Source organism: Alosa pseudoharengus, unplaced genomic scaffold (assembly GCF_046254945.1).
Source record: "Alosa pseudoharengus isolate Yale_2024_CS ecotype anadromous, Long Island Sound unplaced genomic scaffold, YU_APseudo_1.1 YU_APseudo_1.1_scf_1, whole genome shotgun sequence".
In the NCBI taxonomy this organism is placed as follows: domain Eukaryota; kingdom Metazoa; phylum Chordata; class Actinopteri; order Clupeiformes; family Clupeidae; genus Alosa; species Alosa pseudoharengus.
In genome coordinates, this window is record NW_027468564.1 from 27,621,993 (window position 1) to 27,645,719 (window position 23,727).

Sequence of the window (23,727 nt, forward strand, 5' to 3'; positions counted from 1 at the left end):
GCCACAAATACAATTCAATTCTGTGGGAAACACTGCCTTCCATTATCAAACCCTTCATCTTATCCACAACAAATAAATAGTCCTGTAGAATCAAGTATTGTTAGAATACTGTTGGGTTGTGGAGGTTAGCACACTATAATGTTACAGCACAGGGTAATCCTAATTTTATGCATCAAATTTATTCTAATCCAACTCAAAAGTTTGGAACGACACAAAGTGAAGGTTTTATCCAGATCAAAACCATGAATAGATTATGTGATCTAATCCAATTTCAGGATCCTTGTTTCCCTTTGAACAACCCATTTTCAAGATTTGATCCAATCCGATAGCTGAAATCCGGTAACTGAAATCCGATAACCGAAATACGATCACGTTTCTTTTGAACAATTGTGCCCAAACAATCAAAGCATATGTAAAACTAAAAAGCTATGCCATCATGTTCGTTTTGCTCGGACCCCGTAAATCACCGCTTGCGGTTATATTTATTGGGGGCCAAGCAGCGAAGCTGCGAAGGCACCCATTGTGTTTCTATGATTTCTTATTGGGGGCCAAGCAGCGAAGCTGCGAAGGCACCCATTGTGTTTCTATTTGTTCTTATTATTATTATTATTCCGCCATGGAAGTCAATGGCAGCCCATAGAACCGTCTGGTGAAAAGTTGTGACATTTGGCACACTGATTAGGGACAGTCCCATGATTAATGTCACCAGGTTTCATGATGGCACCTCAAGCGCTCTAGCGCCACCAACGGGCCAAAGTTGGACGTGCGTTCACGCACGTAACTTTTGACCCGTATGGCCGATTGTCAAAAACGAGGTATCGTTGGAATCCTTGGACCAAGCCGAGTTCAACGCACCCTATGACGTCATTTTCCGCCATGATGGTTTTTCCGCCATTTTGGATTTCATCAAAAACACTAAAAAGTTTTCACAGGTCACAAATTTTGTCCAATCGACACCAAACCTGACACACATGATCTTCAGACCAAGCCTCACAAAAGATACTCCTTTTCGTCTTCGGAACTAAAACCGTTCGCCCGTAACAGCCAATCAAAATTTGCGGCGAAGCCGCCAAACAGGAAGTGAGCTCATATCTCAGCAACCCATTCACCTATCATAACCAAACTTAGTACATGGACTCAGGACCCAATCAGGGGGACGCCCAAGTAATCTGGGGACCTTTGACCTCTAGGGGGCGCTGTAATTAAGAAACATGCCTTTTGGCCTGTAGCTGCAGTTGTGGTTAGAATTAAAACTCACTAGTGGTGTCTGGTAATACTGTTGGAGGTCCTTAGGCCGACCCAAGACAGCTTGTGATGTCATCGTAATTGATTCGGCCGCCATATTGGATTTAATCAAAAACACGCACAAGTTTTCGCAGGTCACAAACTTCAGCGGATCCTCACCAAAATTGGCAGAGACCATCTTCAGACCATGCCTTTTCAGTGCCTTGCTTTCTGGAACAATTGACAGAAGCATCCGGCTGTAACAGCCAATCGAAATTTGCGGCGAAGCCACCAAACAGGAAGTGAGCTCATATCTCAGCAACCTTTGCATGTATCAAAGCCAAACTGGGTGCATGGACTCAGGACCCAATCAGGGGGACACTAAATAAATCTGGTGACCTTTGACCTCTAGGGGGCGCTGTAATTAAGAAGCATGCCTTTTGGCCTGTAGCTGCTGTTGTGTTTGGAATTAAAATGTACTAGTGGTGTCTGGTAATACTGTTGGAGGTCCTTAGGCCGACCCAGGCCAAGAAAAGCATTCGCCCGTAACAGCCAATCGAAATTGGTGGCGAAGCCGCCAAACAGGAAGTGAGCTCATATCTCAGCAACCCTGCCATGTATCATAGCCAAACTTACTACATATATTCATGACCCCATTAGGAGGACGCTCATAAAATTTGGTCACCTTTGACCTGTAGGGGGTGCTGCAATAAGCAATATTGCATTTTGATGTGTAGTTGCTGATGTGTTTTATCAATCTTTTATTTTTTGATGTGAAACTGATGACAACATGTTCCATCCAGTTAATTCTAATGCGTGCGTGCAAGGGCAGGGCAGGGCAGGGCAGGACGGGGTCGGACGGGGTGGGGTGATTAGGTGGGGGGGGGCTGGCTGGCGGAGGCGGTGGCAATACTCAGCCCTATTTCAGCCCTGTTGATCCCGGGTGTCTGCTGAGTTCTATCTTGTCACCGTGGCTACTCCGGCCTATTCTGCTTGGCCCCCTCATTGCTGCTTGCAGCTATATTTGGGGGCCAAGCAGCGAAGCTGCGAAGGCACCCATTGTGTTTCTATTTGTTCTTATTATTATTATTATTCCGCCATGGAAGTCAATGGCAGCCCATAGAACCGTCTGGTGAAAAGTTGTGAAATTTGGCACACTGATTAGGGACAGTCCCATGATTAATGTCACCAAGTTTCATGATGGCACCTCAACCGCTCTAGCGCCACCAATAGGCCAAAGTTGGACGTGCGTTCACGCACGTAACTTTTGACCCGTATGGCCGATTGTCAAAAACGAGGTATCGTTGGAATCCTTGGACCAAGCCGAGTTCAACGCACCCTATGACGTCATTTTCCGCCATGATGGTTTTTCCGCCATTTTGGATTTCATCAAAAACACTAAAAAGTTTTCACAGGTCACAAATTTTGTCCAATCGACACCAAACCTGACACACATGATCTTCAGACCAAGCCTCACAAAAGATACTCCTTTTCGTCTTCGGAACTAAAACCGTTCGCCCGTAACAGCCAATCAAAATTTGCGGCGAAGCCGCCAAACAGGAAGTGAGCTCATATCTCAGCAACCCATTTATCTATCATAACCAAACTTTGTACATGGACGTAAGACCCAATCAGAGGGACGCTCAAGAAATCTGGTGACCTTTGACCTCTAGGGGGCGCTGTAATTTAGAAACATGCCTTTTGGCCTGTAGCTGCAGTTGTGGTTAGAATTAAAATGCACTAGTGGTGTCTGGTAATACTGTTGGAGGTCCTTAGGCCGACCCAAGCCAACTTGTGATGTCATCGTACTTGATTCGGCCACCATATTGGATTTAATCAAAAACACGTACAAGTTTTCGCAGGTCACAAATTTCAGCGGATCCTCACCAAAATTGGCAGAGACCATCTTCAGACCATGCCCATGCCTTATCAGTGCGTTGCTTTCTGGAACAATTGACAGAAGCATTCGGCTGTAACAGTCAATCGAAATTTGCGGCGAAGCCGCCAAACAGGAAGTGAGCTCATATCTCAGCAACCCTTGCATGTATCAAAGCCAAACTGGGTGCATGTACTCAAGACCCAATCAGGGGGACACTCAAGAAATCTGGTGACCTTTGACCTCTAGGGGGCGCTGTAATTAAGAAACATGCCTTTTGGCCTGTAGCTGCTGTTGTGCTTAGAATTAAAATGCACTAGTGGTTTCAGGTAATTCTTTTTGACGTCCTTAGGCCAACCCAGGCCAACTTGTGATGTCATCATAATTGATTCGGCCGCCATATTGGATTTAATCAAAAACATCAAAAAGTTTTCACAGGTCACAAATTTCATCTGATCTTCACCAAAATTGGCACAGACTATCTTCAGACCATAACCTATCAATATATTGCTTTCTGGAACAATTGACAAAAGCATTCTTCCGTAACAGCCAATCAAAAATGATGGCGAAGCCGCCAAACAGGAAGTGAGCTCATATCTCAGCAACCCTGCCATGTATCATAACCAAACTTACTACATAGATTCATGACCCCATTAGGAGGACGCACAAAACATTTGGTGACCTTTGACCTGTAGAGGTTGCTGCAATTTGCAATTTTGCATTTTGATCTGTAGTTGCTGATGTGTTTCATCGATTCTTTATTTTTTGATGTGAAACTGATGACAACATGTTCCATCCAGTTCATTCTAATGCGTGCGTGCAAGGGCGGGGAGGGGCAGGACGGGGTGGGATGGGCAGGGGTGATTAGATGGGGGGCTGGCTGGCGGAGGCGGTGGCAATTCTCAGCCCTGTTTCAGCCCTACAAAATCAGTTATGTTTTGATGTGACACTAGTTGAAACTGTTGATCGCGGATGTCTGCTGAGTTCTATCTTGTCGCCATGGCTACTCCAGCCTATTCTGCTTGGCCCCCTCATTGCTGCTTGCAGCTATATTTATTATTATTATTTAACATCTTTCCTCCGCCATTGGAGTCTATGGCAGCCCATAGAACCGTCTGGTGAAAAGTTGTGAAATTTGGCACACTGATCAAGGACAGTCTCATGAATAATTTCACCAAGTTTCATACCGGCACCTTGAGCGCTCTAGCGCCACCAACAGGCCAAAGTTGGACATGCGTTCACGCACGTAACTTTTGACCCGTATGGCCGATTGTCAAAAATGAGATATCTTTGGAATCCTTGGACCAAGCCGAGTTCAACGCACCCTATGACGTCATTTTCCGCCATGATGGATTTTCCGCCATTTTGGATTTAATCAAAAACACTAAAAAGTTTTCACAGGTCACAAATTTTGTCCAATCGACACCAAACCTGACACACATGATCTTCAGACCAAGCCTCACAAAAGATACTCCTTTTCGTCTTCGGAACTAAAACCGTTCGCCCGTAACAGCCAATCAAAATTTGCGCCGAAGCCGCCAAACAGGAAGTGAGCTCATATCTCAGCAACCCATTGATCTATCATAACCAAACTTAGTACATAGACTCAGGACCCCATCAGGGGGACGTTCAAAAAATATGGTGACCTTTGACCTGTAGGTGGCGCTGCAATCAGCAGAAATGCATTTTGGCCTGTAGCTGTTGATGTGTTTCGAATTAAAACGTACTAGTGGTGTCTGGTAATACTGTTGGAGGTCCTTAGGCCGACCCAAGCCAACTTGTGATGTCATCATAATTGATTCGGCCGCCATATCGGATTTAATCAAAAACACTTACAAGTTTTCGCACGTCACAAATTTCAGCGGATCCTCACCAAAATTGGTCGAGACCATCTTCAGACCATAACCTATCAATATATTGATTTCTGGAACAATTGACAAAAGCATTCACCCGTAACAGCCAATCGAAATTGGTGGCGAAGCCGCCAAACAGGAAGTGAGCTCATATCTCAGCAACCCTGCCATGTATCATAACCAAACTTACTACATGGATTCATGACCCCATTAGGAGGACGCTCAAAAACTTTGGTGACCTTTGACCTTTAGGGAGTGCTGCAATTAGCAATATTGCATTTTGATCTGTAGTTGCTTGTGTTTTATCGACCTTTTATTTTTTGATGTGAAACTGGTGACAACATGTTCCATCCAGTTAATTCTAATGCGTGCGTGCAAGGGCAGGGCAGGACGGGGTGGGACGGGCAGGGGTGATTAGTTGGGGGGGGCTGGCTGGCGGAGGCGGTGGCAATACTCAGCCCTGTTTCAGCCCTACAATATCAGCTATGTTTTGATGTGACACTTGTTGAAAGTGTTGATTGCGGGTGTCTGCTGAGTTCTATCTTGTCGCCGTGGCTACTCCGGCCCATTCTGCTTGGCCCCCTCATTGCTGCTTGCAGCTATATTTATTATTATTATTATTCCGCCATTGAAGTCAATGGCAGCCCATAGAACCGTCTGGTGAAAAGTTGTGAAATTTGGCACACTGATTAGGGACAGTCCAATGATTAATGTCAGCAAGTTTCATGATGGCACCTCAAGCACTCTAGCGCCACCAACAGGCCAAAGTTGGACTTGCGTTCACGCACGTAACTTTTGACCCGTATGGCCGATTGTCAAAAATGAGGTATCGTTGGAATCCTTGGACCAAGCCGAGTTCAACGCACCCTATGACGTCATTTTCCGCCATGATGGATTTTCCGCCATTTTGGATTTAATCAAAAACACTAAAAGGTTTTCACAGGTCACAAATTTTGTCCGATCGTCACCAAACTTGACACACATGATCTTCAGCCCAAGCCTCACAAAAGATACTCCTTTTCGTCTTCGGAACTCAAACCGTTCGCCCGTAACAGCCAATCGAAATATGCGGCGAAGCCGCCAAACAGGAAGTGAGCTCATATCTCAGCAACCCTTGCATGTATCAAAGCCAAACTTGGTGCATGGACTCTGGACCCAATCGGGGGGACGCTCAAGAAATCTGGTGACCTTTGACCTCTAGGGGGCGCTGTAATTAAGAAACATGTCTTTTGGCCTGTAGCTGCAGTTGTGCTTAGAATTAAAATGCACTAGTGGTGTCTGGTAATACTGTTGGAGGTCCTTAGGCCGACCCAAGCCAACTTGTGATGTCATCATAATTGCTTCGGCCGCCATATTGGATTTAATTAAAAACACGTACAAATTTTCGCAGGTCACAAATTTCAACAGATCCTCACCAAAATTGGCAGAGACCATCTTCAGACCATGCCTTATCAGTGCCTCGCATTTCAGAACGATTGACAGTAGCATTCGGCTGTAACAGCCAATCGAAACTTGCGGCGAAGCCGCCAAACAGGAAGTGAGCTCATATCTCAGCAACCCTACCATGTATCATAACCAAACTTACTACATAGGTTCAGGACCCCATTAGGAGGACGCTCAAAAAATGTGTTGACCTTTGACCTGTAGGGGGTGCTGCAATTAGCAATATTGCATTTTGATCTGTAGTTGCGATGTGTTTTATCAATCTTTTATTTTTGGATGTGAAACTGATGACAACATGTTCCATCCAGTTCATTCTAATGCGTGCGTGGTAGGGCGGGACGGGGTGGGACGGGCAGGGGTGATTAGGTGGGGGGGCTGGCTCGCGGAGGCGGTGGCAATACTCAGCCCTGTTTCAGCCCTACAAAATCAGTTATGTTTGATGTGACACTTGTTGAAAGTGTTGATCACGATGTCTGCTGAGTTCTATCTTGTCGCCGTGGCTACTCCGGCCTATTCTGCTTGGCCCCCTCATTGCTGCTTGCAGCTATATTTACATTTACTTTTATCCAAAGCAACTTACAACAATATAATAACATGTAAGCTACAGAGTACAGCAATATAATAAAAAGTGTACAGGTAGCAAGTAACAAGTAGTTTCAAACTGCAGACTCTCTGTATCCTCAGTGATCTACATCACAGGTGTTGTTGTAAGTCTCCTAACATGTCAGATAGCCAGACTGTTATTCTGACCACTAAAAAGGATAAAGTTCCTATGCACAGCATTCTGATTTCCAGATGTTGGTGATGTGCAGTCGTCAATAAGATTCGAAAAAGTGAAAGATCACCGCACACTGCTGGTGGATTTACTTTGCTGGTTTATTTTTCAGTGAATGACGCATTTCGCCGATGCTTCATCAGGTTAACTATTAATCTTCATATGCCATCGACAGGTGATATAGGTGATGTACCAGGTCACATGACCACACCCATTAGTGCAAGATACCACCCAATTAACAATCTGGGCTCCCATATAATCCAGTCCAAGTCCTCACATCAAAGTTCACATACATTACAGTGCATCCATAGTCCACACATTACCCACAACAATGCCCAAAACCTGAGTACATAAACATTTAAAATGCACATTGTTATACATATCCATGTACACATATATATCACTTCCAAGGTCAAATTCAAGACATAATGTAAGAGTAGGTTCCACTTCAATAACAAACTCATCTACCAAAGTGTAAAAGTGCAATGTCCAAATATCAAATGTGCAAAAATGCAATGTGCAAATACCAATTTGCAAATATTACTTAAATTACATCCAGAGTCTGTACATTACGAACAACAATGTCCATATGCAGTTCAATTCTAGTCCAATGCTCACATCTCATACCAATATTCACATACAACATATCCAAGGTTCACATATCATCAGTAACTCCAATATCAATATTAATCCAATATCAATCAGTACACTCATACATATCAGGTTCATATATCATAAATACCAGTGTGCAAATATGCATTGTGCAAATACCAAAAGATTTTCACAAAAATACAATTAAATCTTGTAATTAATTCAGGCCATGGAGTTCTACTGTATTTAATTCATGTATATGCCTCTCTCTGTAACAGTTGTTTAATCAAGTTACCCCCTCTTGGGCTGGGTTTCACTCGTTCTATGCCAATGAATTTTAGCGAGGTGGCTGGTCCATGGTTCATCTCTTTATAATGCCTAGCTATGGCGTAATCCATATTTCCATTTCTTATTGCCCCTTTATGTTCTGCAATTCTTAGTTTTAAATTACGTTTGGTTTGTCCAATGTACATTCGTCCACACGGGCATTTCAGCATGTATACTACATGTGTCTACAGACAATTAATAAAGTATTTTATTTGGTGTTTCTTGCCTGAGTGTGGGTGACTAAATGTTTTTGTGTCGAAAGTATGGGAACAATGTGCACATTTTTCCCACATCTATAATTTCCATATACTTGTTGAGCAAGCCAATTCGCCTTTGGTGTTTCCATGTATGTAGAGCTAACCACCATGTCCTTAATGTTCTTTCCTCTTTTAAAACAGAAGTGGGGTTTCAGTGACGATAGATGATTTAGGGACCTATCATGACAGTCAAAAGCGCATCATCACTCGTCAAAAGCTTATTCAAATTTAGTAGGATGTCCAGTCCACATTGGGAGGGTTTTCGTTATCAAACGTCGAGCGCATGGCGCAACAAGGTGTCCCTAGGTTTTTTAATCAGTCATGGGTGTGTTTGGGGCGTATAACATTATTTAAACCAATGAGAATGACATCTGCCATTCCCTTTACCGGCGCAAAGCGCGAAAATGCATCGGCATTTTGACATTCAACGACACATTTGAAAGAGGCTGCTTGCGAGACCGTATGGAATAGTCATTCCACTAAACCATGCTTTACTAAAACCTAGAATTGCCTTCACACATTTGCACTCTATTATTTGAACTCATTGGCAAAGTGAAACTAACTTCACCATGGTGTCAGTCAACGACAAGACAGTTATATGCAGTTACTTTCACTATTGACTGACAATGGGTTACCAAAAAACATAGGCTGGAAAAAGCATTGCACTTATCCTAATATTGCTCAAATGACTGAATAAAACAACATTTATCCTGCAGAGGAGTTGCTTATATCTCGTGACAGTGCGTCTTCAGCTGTGCTCCATACGTGCCTCTCGCCTCTCCCCTATTCACTTTTAACCGTCATTACCAATTTGCAAATGATGGTGAACAACTACTCATCATGAGATGTACAGTATTTCGTAATATCTTTATTCTAATTATGTTTCCCATTGTAACCGTGCAATTTGTAATGTTTTGCATGGACGTGCGCTGGTGTGCGTTCATGGATGATAGAAGGATGGTGCGTTGTGCACCCGCCAATATGACTGTTAAAATAACATAACAATAACATATAAACTACTCGCCATAGACTTCTGACCAGGTGTACAATAGCGATTTTAGACAATGCGCTAAGCCACTCCCTAAGTTGTTAATTGCCACACCCCTGGGCGCATTGTTTAAAAAATAAACGTGCAAAATAAGGAATTAAACAGCGCCAGGTGGAAAACGAGTATTACGCCATGCGCCAGGGTGCAAAATACAGCCCTTAAACTGGGGTCACATTGTAAAAGTTTCCAATGTCTATTGACTATTTGTTTTAACCTGCTTTGATGCTGTAGAATATTCACAAAAGTCACTCTACTGTGTGTGTTTAGGTGTCGGGTTTAGTAGTAAAGTTCTGTCTCTTTTGTAGCCTTTTTCAACTGCTTGATCAATTAGTGGTTCATCCCTCAACCCTCTTTGTTTAAAACGTTAGGACATTTCATGTATTTTAATCTCATGATTCTTTTCATTGCTACATATTCTTCCATAGGGAATGTTCTTAATAGTATGATCTGGATGAAAACTTAATGTAGTATTGTGTTTTTATCAGTTGTTTTTTCTGTAAATGGATCTTTCCGATTTGTTTTCAACCTTCACAGATATAAGTAAGTCTAAAAAATTTATTTTTTCACAATTGTATTCCATGGTGAACTTCAAAGAGCGATATGTTCCATTCATACAATCATTTAATTTAAACAATTCATCTTCAGACCCCAGCAAAGTAAATCCACCAGTGTGCGGCATTTTAGCTTCACTTCTATCTGAGAGTAGCTGCACAAATAATGTAGGATTTTGTATCTACAAATACAGTTAATTTCTAAGTAAGATGTGACTTGGCTGTTTCTCCACAGTGTCCCCACTGAGGATTGTGCTGCTGGGCAAAACTGGGAGTGGAAAGAGTGCCTCAGGAAAGACCATCCTGGGGAGGGGGACTTTTCAAATAGAAGTCACTGAAACCTGTGCTAAGATGCACACTGAGGTGGATGGTACACAGATTATGTTGATTGATACACCAGGATCAATTGATACAGAAAATGAGACAGATATGCTGAAAAATGACCTAATGAAGTTATCTCTTCCTGGGCCCCATGCCTTCCTGCTGATGATCAGACTGGATGCAAGATTCACAGAGGAGAGGAACACAGTGACGTGGATCCAGGAGAACTTTGGTGAAGAAGTTTTAAAGTACACCTTAGTGCTCCTCACCCATGGAGATATGCTGGAGGGAGAACCAATGGAGGAATTTCTGCAGAGACGTCCTGCTCTCTCTTCCCTTATTAAAGATGCTGGGGGTAGATATCATGTCCTCAACAATAAGAGTGAAGACAGGACTCAGGTCAGAGAGCTACTGGAGAAGATAAAGGCAATGGTGCAGAAAAATGGAGGGGGGTACTATGAGTGGATGAGCCCATGGGAGACAAAGAGGGAGATCATGTCAGGAACAGTAAGAGTAGTACTATCAATAGTCCTAGCACTTGTCAAGGTAGTAGTAAAAGCATCAGAACAAGTGTTAAAATATTCAATAAAAGAAGCAGAAGCATGGGCACCAACAGAAAAAGGAAGACGAAAGGCAGCAGCAATATTAGGAGCAACAGCAGGGGCAGTAGTAGGTGCACTAGTAGGTTCCGTAGAAGGACCAATAGGAAGAGCAGTATTGGCAGCAGTAGGAGCAACAGTAGGTGCAGTAGCAGGAGCAGGAGTAATTGCAGTAACAGTAGGAACAGCAGCAACAAGAAAAGCACTAGTAGGATTTATCATTGGACCATTATGTGATTTACTGATAGCAGCAGCAGCAACAACAGGAGCAGGAGCAGCAGTAATAGCAGCAGCAGGTGCGGGAGCAGGAACAGTAGTAGGTGCAGCTGTAGGCGCACTAGTAGGAGCAGGAGCAGGAAGAGCAGCAATAGCTGCAGTAATAGCAGCAGCAGTAGCAGCAGCAGTAGCAGGAGCAGCAGGAGGAGCAGCAGGAGCATTAGTTGGATATGCAGGAGGACCAATAGGAGGAGCAGCAGTAGCAGCAGTGGGAGCAATAGCAGTAGCAGGAGCAGCAGGAGGAGCAGCAGCAGCAGCACTAGTAGGATTCTCAGGAGGACCAATAAGAGTAGAAGCAGTAGCCGTGATAGCAGCAGTAAGAGCAGATGCAGGAGTCACAGTAGCAGCAATAGGAGCTGGAGCAGTAGGAGGAGCATTAGTAGGACCCATAGGAGGAGCACTCATAGGTTCCGTAGCAGGACCGATAATAGGCACAGTAGGAGCAGCAGGAGGTGCAGTAGTAGGAGCAGGAGTAGGAGCAGGAGCACTAGTAGGATTCACAGGACGACCAATAGGATCAACAAGAAGAGCAGCAAGGGGAGCACTAGCGGGACTCATAGCAGGACCAATAGGAGCAGCACTAGTAGTAGCAGTAGCAGTATCAGTGTTAGGAGCACTAGTAGGACCAATAGGAGCAGGAGTAGGGGCAGGAGCACTAGTAGGATTCGTAGGAGGACCAGTAGGAGCAGCAGTAAGTGCAGCAGGAGGAGCAGTGGGATGTGCAGTAGCAGGAGCATTAATATTTCTGAGAGAGAGAGTGAGGGAGTATATGAATAGATAGATAGATAGATAGATAGATAGATAGATAGATAGATAGATAGATACTTTATTGATCCCCAAGGGGAAATTCAAGATTCATCATCACACACAACATACACTACATACACTACTACAACATAAACAGGATGATAAAATAACAATCCAACTGACCAATAAGGATAGTAAAAAGCACTAAATCAAGGATCCACATGAATGTAGTAAGGATGTATAAAGCTACATCAGTGGTCCCCAAACTTTTTCTTCCGAGGGCCAGCACACTATGCCTGGCTCCAAGAGAGGGCCAGAGACTCGGAGTAGTTCTATATCAGTAACCATAAATAGCTTAGTGCTGTGAACAGCAGTCTACCTTAGTTGAATATTCTATTACATTTAATCATAGGCTATTGCAATTTAATACCATTGTTAGCTGTGTTTATATTGTCATCATGCCATATCTGTGTAAAATTAAATAATACTAATAAAAAAAGAAAACGTTTGCATTCCCAAAAGTATTAGCAGGGAGTCCCAAGAGTATATTTTATTAAAAATGTGTGAACTCTGAATTCTGTGTCTTTGCATACAGCAAGTTGTGAATATCCTACAAGTAATTTAAAGTTCTCAAACTATGAGAATTTTATGAAGTGCTGAAGTGGTCTGAAATGACCACCGTTCTAACTTTCAGTCACCTGATGAGAACTTTGTGAACTCTTTGTATGAACATTTGAACGAGTGAATAAAAAATAGAAATAATTATCCAAGAAAGTCCCAGAAATATGACTTGAATAGAAGTTAGTTAGTTATTAACAATTAATTGATAAACTTTTAAAATACTTTGAGCACTGATGCAGTGAGCATAGGCCTCTTGCAGGTAGGCCTACATTTAATTGTTTTCGATGGCAAACGCAAAACAGCACCACAACCACCGGTGGACAAAAAGAGTATTACATGTGCACTTTTAAGACTCGCCATAGAGAATGAATGGGGGAAATTGCAGAGGTTTTAGTTTGACGATGTTGTACTCCCGTGCGGGCAGGATGCTATATACTGCGGACATGTTTTGGGGGGCCACCCAAAATGAGGGCCAGGTTAAGGTCATCCGGGGTAGAGCCCCCCCCCCCCCCCCTCATTTTTTTTTTTTAAGGGAAGCACAATTGACCTATGGCTAAGCCCCACCCCCTCCACTGAGTGGAACTAGAATAGAAATTAGAAACTCAATTAAACTGGAATAGGTGTGGAGGGAACCATACAGTAATTGGCGCTCTATTACCCCAACTGAGAAAGTTTTGTCATTGCTTTTTGTCTGTCGGCAAGATTATACACTGGTACATTATGTACCAGGCTGTCAGTGAACAACAGACGGCACACCCCGACGGTTTCACCATCTTCACTGGAGATTTTAACCATGCTAACCTTAAAACTGTACTTCCAAAGCTACACCAGCATGTTGATTTTCCAACAAGAGGAGATAACATCCTGGACCTGGTCTACACTACACACAAAGGAGCATACAAAGCCACCCCCCTCCCCCACATTGGACTTTCAGACCATATCACTGTTATGCTAATGCCCGCATACAGACAAAGGGTAAAAGTGAACAAACCGGTTCGTAAGCAGGTAAAAGTGTGGCCTGAGGGAGCCTCCGATGCTCTTCAAGACTGCTTTGACACAACAGACTGGGAAATGTTTAAGCAGGCAGCCACTTACAACAACCAGACAGACATAGAGGAGTATACAGACACTGTAACCTCTTACATCACCAAGTGCATTGATGATGTGACCCACACAAAAGACATCATCACTCGGGCTAACTGGAAGCCATGGCTGACAGGGGATGTCCTCAGGCTGCTGAGGGCCAGAGACAAAGCCTACAGAGCTGGGGATGAAGCTGGCATGAGAACAGCGAGAGCCAACCTGTCCCGTGGCATCAAGGAAGCAAAAAAGGAATACACTCACAAGATAACCACCCACTTCAAAGACAGCAGGAACGCACAAAGCCTATGGCAGGGCATTCAGGCCCTCACGGACTACAAGCCCGCGCCACAGAGCTGCGAGAGCAACATCCCTCTGCTCAACAACCTGAACCGCTTCTTTGCTCGCTTTGAAGCACAAAACAGCACCTGCCCACAGAAGACCCATCCCCCTCTACATGAGCAGCCCCTGTGCCTCTCTGCCGACAGCGTGAAGAGGACACTTGCTGCTATCAACACCCGTAAGGCAACAGGTCCAGACAACATCCCTGGTCGTGCGCTGAAGGACTGCGCAGGGGAGCTTAAGGATGTCTTCACAGACATCTTTAACACTTCCCTGAAGCAAGCCATCGTCCCATCTTGTTTCAAAGCTGCCACCATCATACCTGTGCCGAAGAAAACTGCTCCATCCTGCTTCAATGACTACCGCCCTGTGGCACTGACACCCATCATCATGAAGTGCTTTGAGCGGCTTGTCATGTCACATATCAAATCCATTCTCCCCCCCACCCTGGACCCCTTCCAGTTTGCATACCGAGCCAAACGGTCTACAGAGGATGCAATCTGCTCTGCCCTCCACCCAGCCCTCACCCACCTGGAAAAAAGAGACTCATATGTGAGATTGCTGTTTATAGACTTCAGTTCTGCATTCAACACCATAATACCACAACAACTCATCTGCAAACTTGACAAACTGGGACTCAGTACCTACCTCTGCAACTGGCTACTGGACTTCCTCTGTCAGAGGCCTCAAGTAGTACGTGTTGGCAACAATACCTCAAGCAGCATCACACTGAGCACAGGGGCCCCCCAAGGCTGCGTGCTCAGTCCACTGCTCTTCACCCTGCTGACACATGACTGCACTGCAACCTACAGCAACAATCACATAGTGAAATTTGCTGACGACACAACTCTGGTGGGTCTCATCACCAAGGGCGACGAGACTCAATACAGGTTGGAGGTCGACCATCCGACCACGTGGTGCAGGGACAACAACCTCCTGCTGAACGTCAGCAAGACCAAAGAGATTGTTGTTGACTTCCGGAGAGGTCACACCCAACACCTGCCACTGACCATCGACGGTGCTGTGGTGGAGAGAGCGAGCAGCACCAAATTCCTGGGGGTGCACATCAGTGAAGACCTCTCCTGGACCACCAACACAGCATCACTGGCGAAGAGAGCTCAGCGCCGCCTGTACTTCCTGCGGAAACTCAGGCGAGCAAGTGCTCCACCAGCCATCATGACCACATTCTACCGAGGCACCATTGAGAGCATCCTCTCCAGCTGTATCGCTGTGTGGGGCGGAAGCTGCACTGAATACAACAGGAAAGCCCTGCAGCGCATAGTGAACACAGCTGGAAGGATTATTGGTGCTTCACTCCCCTCCCTGAAGGACATTTACACCACCCAACTCACCCGCAAGGCGACCAAAATTGTGAGTGATGCAAGTCACCCCGCTCACAATCTGTTTGATCTACTGCCCTCTGGGAAGAGGTACAGAAGCCTGCGCTCCCGCACTACCAGACTCACCAACAGCTTCATACACCAAGCTGTTAGGATGCTGAACTCTCTCCCTCCTCTCCCCCCTCCACCCTCAGCTACATAACATCCTGGACATTGGACCCACAATGGCCGCCTGCACCACTCCACTTGCACACTTGTACACTTTGCAACTTGTTGCTGTTGTCCTGAAAACACAACACTTCTGCTGCTCTTACATAACTTGCACCACTATGCCACTTTATTTCTTACTTAGGTCAAACAGAACTACCTCAGCCTCTTATTGGCCTGACTTTGCACTAGTATTTTATTATTGACTGTCTATGCACAATTTCAACCAAATTTTGCTGCTCTTATTTTTTCATTATATGTGCCCTCTTATTTACTTATTTACTTACTTTTTTGTTTACTTGAATGTTATGTTTGTCTGTGGACTTAAAATTGGTAAAATATGTCTTGTCTCCACCGTGGGATAGTGAGAAACGTAATTTCGATCTCTTTGTATGTCTGGAACATGTGAAGAAATTGACAATAAAGCTGACTTTGACTTTGACTTTGACTTTGACACAAAACAGAACTACAAGTCCGATCTGCATTAAACTTGGTGGAGGGATTGATCCTGTACAGAACCCATGAGATGTTGGACTTTTGAGATTGAGCATTTGGACTTGGAAGAAGGCAGCACTCTCTCAATGTCCCTGTAGTTGATCAAAATAGATAGATAGATACTTAGATACTTTATTGATCTCCAAGGGGAAATTCAAGATCACCTGGGAGTGGCAAAAAAACAAATAACCTTCCTGCCAATATTAAGTGATTGATGTAACAGAAAAAAAAAACGTTGCTAATAAATTGTTTTTCATCTTGGATGCCAAATCAAATGTGTCCGCTTCACCAGAAAATTCCTGTTGTTCCTTGTAGTGGTGTGTGCCATGCAGTGCCGTAGCCACGGGTGTGCCCGGGACACCCAATCGTGACACCTAAAATTTAACAAAAAATGTCAATTGATGTGCATTGTCCCTTTTAAACAAAACAAATACACAAACATGCAAAGCACTATCCCTTTCTCTCTCTCTTTTCTCTCTGTCTCCCTCTCTCTCTCTCTCTCTCTCTCTCTCTCTTTCAGTGGCATAGCCATGGGTGTGCCCGGGTGTGCCTGACAAACTCAATCTTCGCTCTGGCACATCTAAAATATTTCCGTCTTTCAGACCTACCGTTAGGCTACTTTGTCAGTTCTTATTATGACCGCCGCGCAGCAAAGCTTGATCTGTAGCCCCCCCGCTGGACTGCACCCCCCGAAAGGAGGGTAGGGCAGACACAGTTTTCTGTGAATATCTCGAGAACCGTAGGGTTTAGGAGGACCATTTTTTTTTTTGTATGTTGATCTCAAAGGGCCATGTCAACCCATTCCATAACCACTCATTTCATGTATAGCGCCACCTAGTTAAACACAAAAAAGTAAAAATGAGTTGTTGTAATCGCAGGTATCTGTGACCTAACATAGTCAAAACTGCACGAAATTGGAAGTGTAGGATCATTATGACACCCTCTGAATGCACGCCAAGTTTCGTGGAATTCCGTTCATGGGGGGCCACACAATAAATTAATTTATGTTACTATACACCAACTGGCCTGTAGGTGGCCGGAGACAGTTTTCTGTGAATATCTCGAGAACCGTAGGGCCTAGGAGGTCCACCTTTTTTTTGTATGTTGGTTTTAAGGGTCATGTCAACACATCCCATTACCACTTATTTCATGTATAGCACCACCTAGTTAAAAATTAAAAAGCAAAAAATTAGGTGTTTTCATCACAATATCTCTGGCTGACATGGTGAAAACTGCACGAAATTGGAAGTGTAGGATCATTATGACACCCTCCGAATGCATGCCAAATTTTGGGCATGTAACCCCACATGGATAGCATGGAACCATCGTTTTTCGTTTTGATCTGTAGCCCCCCCGCTGTACTGGACCCCCCGAAAGGAGGGTAGGGCAGACACAGTTTTCTGTGAATATCTTGAGAACCGTAGGGCCTAGGATGACCAATTTTTTCCGTATGTTTGCCTCCAGGGGTCATGTTAACCCATTCCATGTGCACACATGTGCATAAACAGATACACACGCACACACATACATTCACAGTAATCATACGTATGACACATACTCACACAGTAGACATATGTACGCATGCATGCACAATACACATGTGTGACAACAAAATGCAGTTTGCGTCTAACCAGAAGTGCAATAAAGCAGAAAAGTGCAATGTGATATACACAGTATAGGCAGGTGGTGCATAACCAGTAATATATATAGTGCAGTGTAGACAATACACTACCTTCACTGGATGCTGAAAAGTGTTTTTCGTTGTGTACAGTACGCAAAGTAGGCTATTTACAACGGCAAAGTAAAATATAAATATATCGTGACTCTAGATGGAGCTCTACAGTCGCCAAAAATACATGAACCTGCATAGTATACCTTTAAATGATGTTGTTGTTTAACTTTGTACTTTAACAACAATGACATCTAACTAAGTAGGTTTTACGGATGGACAGCATCCCGTAGGACAAGCTCTTTTGTGTACACCATTAGTATATGAAACATATAGCAGGAGTGGTGTCCACAGACAAGCTCTTTTGTGTACACCATTAGTATATGAAACATATAGCAGGAGTGGTGTCCACAGACAAGCTCTTTTGTGTACACCATTAGTATATGAAACATATAGCAGGAGTGGTGTCCACAGACAGCTTCCTCCATGGCTAGTGAGCATGGGTGTGTGTGTGTGGATGACCTATAGGAACTATATTATGTTGCTTGCACTGAAAGTCTTTCGTTCCTGGCTGTTTCGTTCCTGGCTGTTTTTCAAGTCAAAACAGCTTGTACCTCCTGTATCGCCTACCATCTTGCCAACAATCACACATATGGTTAATGCTTCACACGCTTCTGGTACATTTCCAAACACGCAAACCTTTTGGTAAATGAGCTTATTCACAATCTATCCCAGAGATAGCTGACATAATTACATATCCTTCTTGACCTTGTGTGTGCAGTAACTCAGTCTGATGCACCCACCTTTAACTTAGCACCGTAGCTTAGGATAGTTTATTGAGGGGAGCAGAACCAACTAGCCTATTTCCTAAAACTGACAGAATAACTCCAACAATGTCCTATTTAAATGTTGCCTATCTTTCCTATTTGTTCTGTCTCTAATTACAAGTAGCTTCAAACTCTCTGTATCCTCAATGTTTTACTTTGTGTCTTGCAGTGTGTTTTCAGACTAGCTCTTTCAGACTACTATTATCTTGTAGCCACATACATATTAATAAAGGATTTTTTTCTCTACAATTACACATCTAAGAAATATATGACTTGACTGTTTTTCCACAGTGTCTGCCCTGAGGATTGTGCTGCTGGGCAAAACTGGGAGTGGAAAGAGTGCCTCAGGAAACAGCATCTTGGGCAGGAGAATGTTTCGAATAGGGCTGTCAAAATAACTGATTAATTTCGATTAATTAATTTGAGAAAAAATAACTGATTAAAAAAAATAACGCAGATTAATCGATTCCGTATGACCTTTGACCCCGAGCCGTTGTAGTCAGTAACCATTAGACTGTAAAATGAAGGAGAGAAGAAAATGTGCTGACTAGATCATTGATTGGAACATTTACTTTTAAACAACAGCCTGATGGTGTTGATAAAAATAAAGTGTTGATTAAAATTAAGTCCTCTGCAATGTCTGCAGCAAGGAATTTGCATATCACCGGAGTTCATCAACTCTAAAGTCGCACATCAATGCAAAGAATTAGTGTTGACATTGAGGGAAGTGTTAATTTATTTTCATTGTGTCCCCTATGTTATATCTGTTGCCTGAAATACCTTGTATGTGAAAAACAACTTCTTCCCGAAGCACTTTTGAATTTATTTCCTCAGCATATTAGGTCATATAATAGATTATTATTATTAAAATAATAATAAAAGAGTTTTTGAACTTTAATGTCACTAATGCTGATTATTCAATGATATATTTAAATGTAAAAATGTAAAATACTTTCACAGCAAAAATTATATATGCGATTAATTTAGATTAATTAATCACAGAGTATGTAATTAATTAGATTATTTTTTTTAATCGATTGACAGCCCTTGTTTCGAAGAAAATTTTCAATCAAATCTGTGACTGAAACCTGTGCTAAGATGCAAACTGAAGTGAATGGTAGACAGATGGCCTTGATTGACACACCAGGATCAATTTATACAGAAAAACAGACAGATAGGCTGAAAAGTGAGCTACAGAAGTGTGTTAAGTTATCTCTTCCTGGGCCTCATGCCTTCCTGCTGGTGATCAGACTGGATGCAAGATCCACAGAGGAGGAGAGGAACACAGTGAAGTGGATCCAGGAGAACTTTGGTGAAGATGTTTTAAAGTACACCATTGTGCTCTTGGACATGTGCTGGAGGGAAAACCAGTGGAGGGGTTTCTGCAGAGACGTCCTGCTCTCTCTTCTCTTATTAAAGATGCTGGGGGTAGATATCATGTCCTCAACAATAAGAGTGAAGAGAGGAATCAGGTTAGAGAGCTAAAGGAGAAGATAGAGGCCATGGTGGAAAACAATGGAGAAGGGTACTACGAGGAGATGAGCAAATGGGTGGCAAAGAGGAAAATGATGACAGGAACAGCAACAGGGGCATCACCAGGGGCATCAACAAAAGGGACAGCAACAAAATCACTATTTGAAAAAGCAGTAGTAAAAGCATTTGAAGCAATTTTTATATCACTAATAACACTAGTTCTACAAGCAGCAGTAGTAGTAGCAGTAGGAGCAAAAACAGCTAAAGTAGTAGGAGCAGCAGCAGGAGGAGCAACAGGAGGTGCAGCAGCAGCAGCAGCAGTAGTAGTAGTAGCAGCAATCGGAGCAGGAGTAGGAACAACAGCAACAGTAGTAGTAGTAGCAGCAATCGGAGCAGGAGTAGGAACAACAGCAACAGTAGTAGTAGTAGCAGCAATCGGAGCAGGAGTAGGAACAACAGCAACAGTACTAGTAGTAGCAGCAATCGGAGCAGGAGCAGGAACAACAGCAGGAGGAGGAGCAGCAGCAGCAGCAGCAGTAGTAGCAGGACCAGCAGGAGGAGCAGCGGGATTATTAGTAGGATTCGTAGGAGAACCAGCTGTAGTAGCAGCAGGTGGAGCAGCAGTTGGTGTAGGAATAGCAGCAAAAACAGGAGCCGTAGTAGCAACTGCAGGAGCAGCAGGAGGAGCACGAGTAGGATTCATAGGAGGACCAGTAGGAGCAGCAGGAGGAGCACTAGTAGGATTCATAGGAGGACCAATAGAAGCAGCAGGAGGAGCACTAGTAGGATTCATAGGAGGACCAGTAGGAGTCGCAGTAGTGGCAATAGCAGGAGCAGCAGTGGGTGCACCAATAGAAGCAGTAGTAGGAATAATAGCAGAAACAGGAACAATAGTAGGAGCAGCTGCAGGAGCAGCATGAGGAGCACTAGTAGGATTCGTAGGAGGACCAATAGGAGGAGTAGTGGTAGCAGCAGGAGCAGCAGTGGGTGCTGCAGCAGGACATCTGTTTAAAAGTAGACCGTTTAAAAGTTGAATGTAGAAAGTTCAGTAGTTTAATGGGTTACATTGTTTAACAGTGAATTATTGTAGTGAGGACTTTTATTTTGAAACAGTTTTGGGCAGAGGAAACAGTTGAATAGGATCCAGATTGTATGCTTAAAGCCTGAGGCTGCAGGTGGCCTGAACACCTGCCATAGGATTCTAATTGCTTAATGGCCGTATTATGATGTAATAATCGGCAATGTTAAGTCTATGGGGATTTTCAGCAGGAAATCTGCAACACTTCAGAGAGAATCAGAGATTTGGGACAAAACAGTGAGGGTGGGCCTGGGTAGAATGTATCTGTAGAATAACCACTGTATAGTTGATCATGGGATATGCCAGTGCTTCTCAAACTTTCTCTAACAGGCTTTTTTCACTCCATCAAACCTTCAATAAAATAACATGTGTGATGCAGTGGTGACTGGGAATCTCATATTTCAGCTCCAGTATGCTGATAAGACGACAAAATCCTACATTATCAATGATAATTGAGAGCAATATAGTGAGCAAGAGCCTTTGCCATTTTTACTGCATGTAGGTTGTCTCTGGCCATTTCTCTAACTTTTGGAAGTTAAGGTGGGCTGCTGTGGTCTTGGACTAACATTAGTAATTAGTCTGAGGAAGGGCAAGTTGGCCCGAAACGTTACACTTGTGGTGATTAAACCATCGATTCCATTGGAGCTCAGTGTGCGGACTTCTTACTCATGCTCATCATAGCATTAGTAATGAAACATAATGATTTTTTATCAAATTGCTGGTATTAAAAAACGTTTTTTTTTATCTGCCTCCCCTTGACACATTCACAGCACAGAGCTTGCAGCTGCAAATATCCTATTTGGTATAAAAACAGTTATCTGAAAATAAACCTTTAACTCAAAGTTTGTGGGTTGACAGGGGTGACCAGGGTATATAGGCAGGTGATGGGGGTGAAGTAACATGCTTTGTTTTAGATGGGCTATCTGTATTTGGGAAAAGGCTTTCATGTATGAAGCTTGTGGTTAAATATAGCAAAACATGTTATACTAAAAAAGAGTCTGCACTTGTGTCTCCTATTGTCTGGTCTTCTAAAGCATTGCAATATCACACTGTGTTCTACTTTCACACAATATTAGATACAACACACTGCAGTACAGTATACTGACAGAAGGATGTTATATGAGACAAAGTGACACACTCACACGTTAAAAAAGCTTCTAAAATAAAATTAATATCTGTAGCACTTATGTTCTCCTGTGTACAATATACTTCAGTCTGGTCATTTAAATTATCTGGATAGTGTGGATCACTTGGCTAACACTAAAAGCTCAGCTGGTGCAGATGCATTGGCCATTTTAACAGTGCAATGGCATATTTTGCCCACATGAAGGCAGTATAGCACACTTACTGCTCAGTCTCTCACAGATGATGAACCTGTTGCCCTTCAGCAGTTTGCCAGTCAGGCAGATCACAGGTGTATTGTGGCCTAGCTTTGTTCTTTCCTCTTCTGCATTGTTCTCTTATATTCAGCCTGATTTGACTGTGACCTCGCTGTGTCTCAATCAAGGCCGTAGCCGTATAGCCAACCTGATAATCAATATACATTTGAAATGTAGCATTGTAGTGGAAAACTAGACACAGTAGATATGTCAAGATTTCAGCATTACCAAGTGTCGTGTAGTGGGCTGAGTATTGCTGGGCATGACGTTTCAATTCAATTGGATTGACTGAAGCTAATAATCAATTAAGAACTATGAGTTGGGACTTGGACCAAGACAACCATAAGTCTTCTAAAAAAACAAAATACCTATTGCTTATAGCTATAGCTATTGCTGCCCATTGAACACAAATTGATAGTTTTGTATGCGATACATCTGAAATTAATCAGTGTGTGTGTGTGGGGGGGCTTGTTCTTGTTTCCATTTAAATATAAATCACACTGAAACCTTACTTTGCAACATATTTTACCGTAATAAAAAGCACCTCTCACACACCCTCTATCCACTTGAATGTGTCTATCTGCCTCATGCGTTTGGTAGCACTCCAATGTTTACAAGTGTATGATGCACCTGATGCATTGTAGGCTACTAGTGCAACTCCAGATGAAGAAACTACTGCAAAGAGACTTCTTATTGTAGTGCTTGGGATTGTGAATGGCATCTGGTTGTTTGTAAGATTGGCCTCATGTGTTTGGTAGTAGGCTACTACTCGCTATCTTGTGTCATGGTGGAGTAATGAACATGCTATTGCGCAATAGCATTGTGTGAAATACAATGTAACAGCGTGATTCCTTCATTGTATAGTGAGAGAGAGAAAAAGGGTTGACTCGAAGAATGTAGGAAACTCTTAAAGGCAGAGTGCACTATTTCATCAACTACGCCTGCTTGATTTCATAGTACTGTACCTTTAAGAGCTTGCGGCGCTCGAATAGTGATGAAACCAGGGCATGTGAGTGAGACACCACCGCGGAAAACCCGAGGAAGAAGCGGAACATTTTCTGAGAAGCGTGTTTGTCAGTTTGCTGTGTCGGCTAGAGTCGCCTTGGCCTTTGGCTCATTCGGGGGTGGACCGCGTTCACAAGGAGGCCGTTCCTGCGCTCGCTGAGGCAATTGGCTGTCCATGCACCCACCACTGACACTGCGTATCATGCAATTTGATTAGAGAGGAGGAGAATACACACACACACATTATCTCTCTCTCGCTCTCTCTCTCTCTCACGCGCACACAAACTCCAGCCAACGGGATGTCGCGCGTGCACCGGAACCCG

The 23,727-nt window shown here is 43.4% G+C and overlaps 2 protein-coding genes across 2 annotated transcripts in view; one reads left to right on the forward strand and one right to left on the reverse strand.

Moving 5' to 3' along the window:
- Positions 1 to 10,721: 10,721 nt before the first annotated feature.
- LOC143118055 (uncharacterized) lies at positions 10,722 to 11,981 on the reverse strand (the record flags this gene model as incomplete). Its single annotated transcript, XM_076279306.1, has 1 exon — positions 10,722 to 11,981. A coding segment is annotated over one exon (1,260 nt), but the record flags the coding sequence as incomplete, so codon positions are not given.
- An 11,439-nt stretch (positions 11,982 to 23,420) lies between these two features.
- Positions 23,421 to 23,727, forward strand: part of slc25a10b (solute carrier family 25 member 10b) — a 33,512-nt gene continuing 33,205 nt past the window's right edge. The window contains exon 1 of the mRNA XM_076286018.1: positions 23,421 to 23,727. This exon is cut by the window's right edge and continues 341 nt beyond it. The gene's annotated coding sequence lies outside the window, so the exon portion shown is untranslated.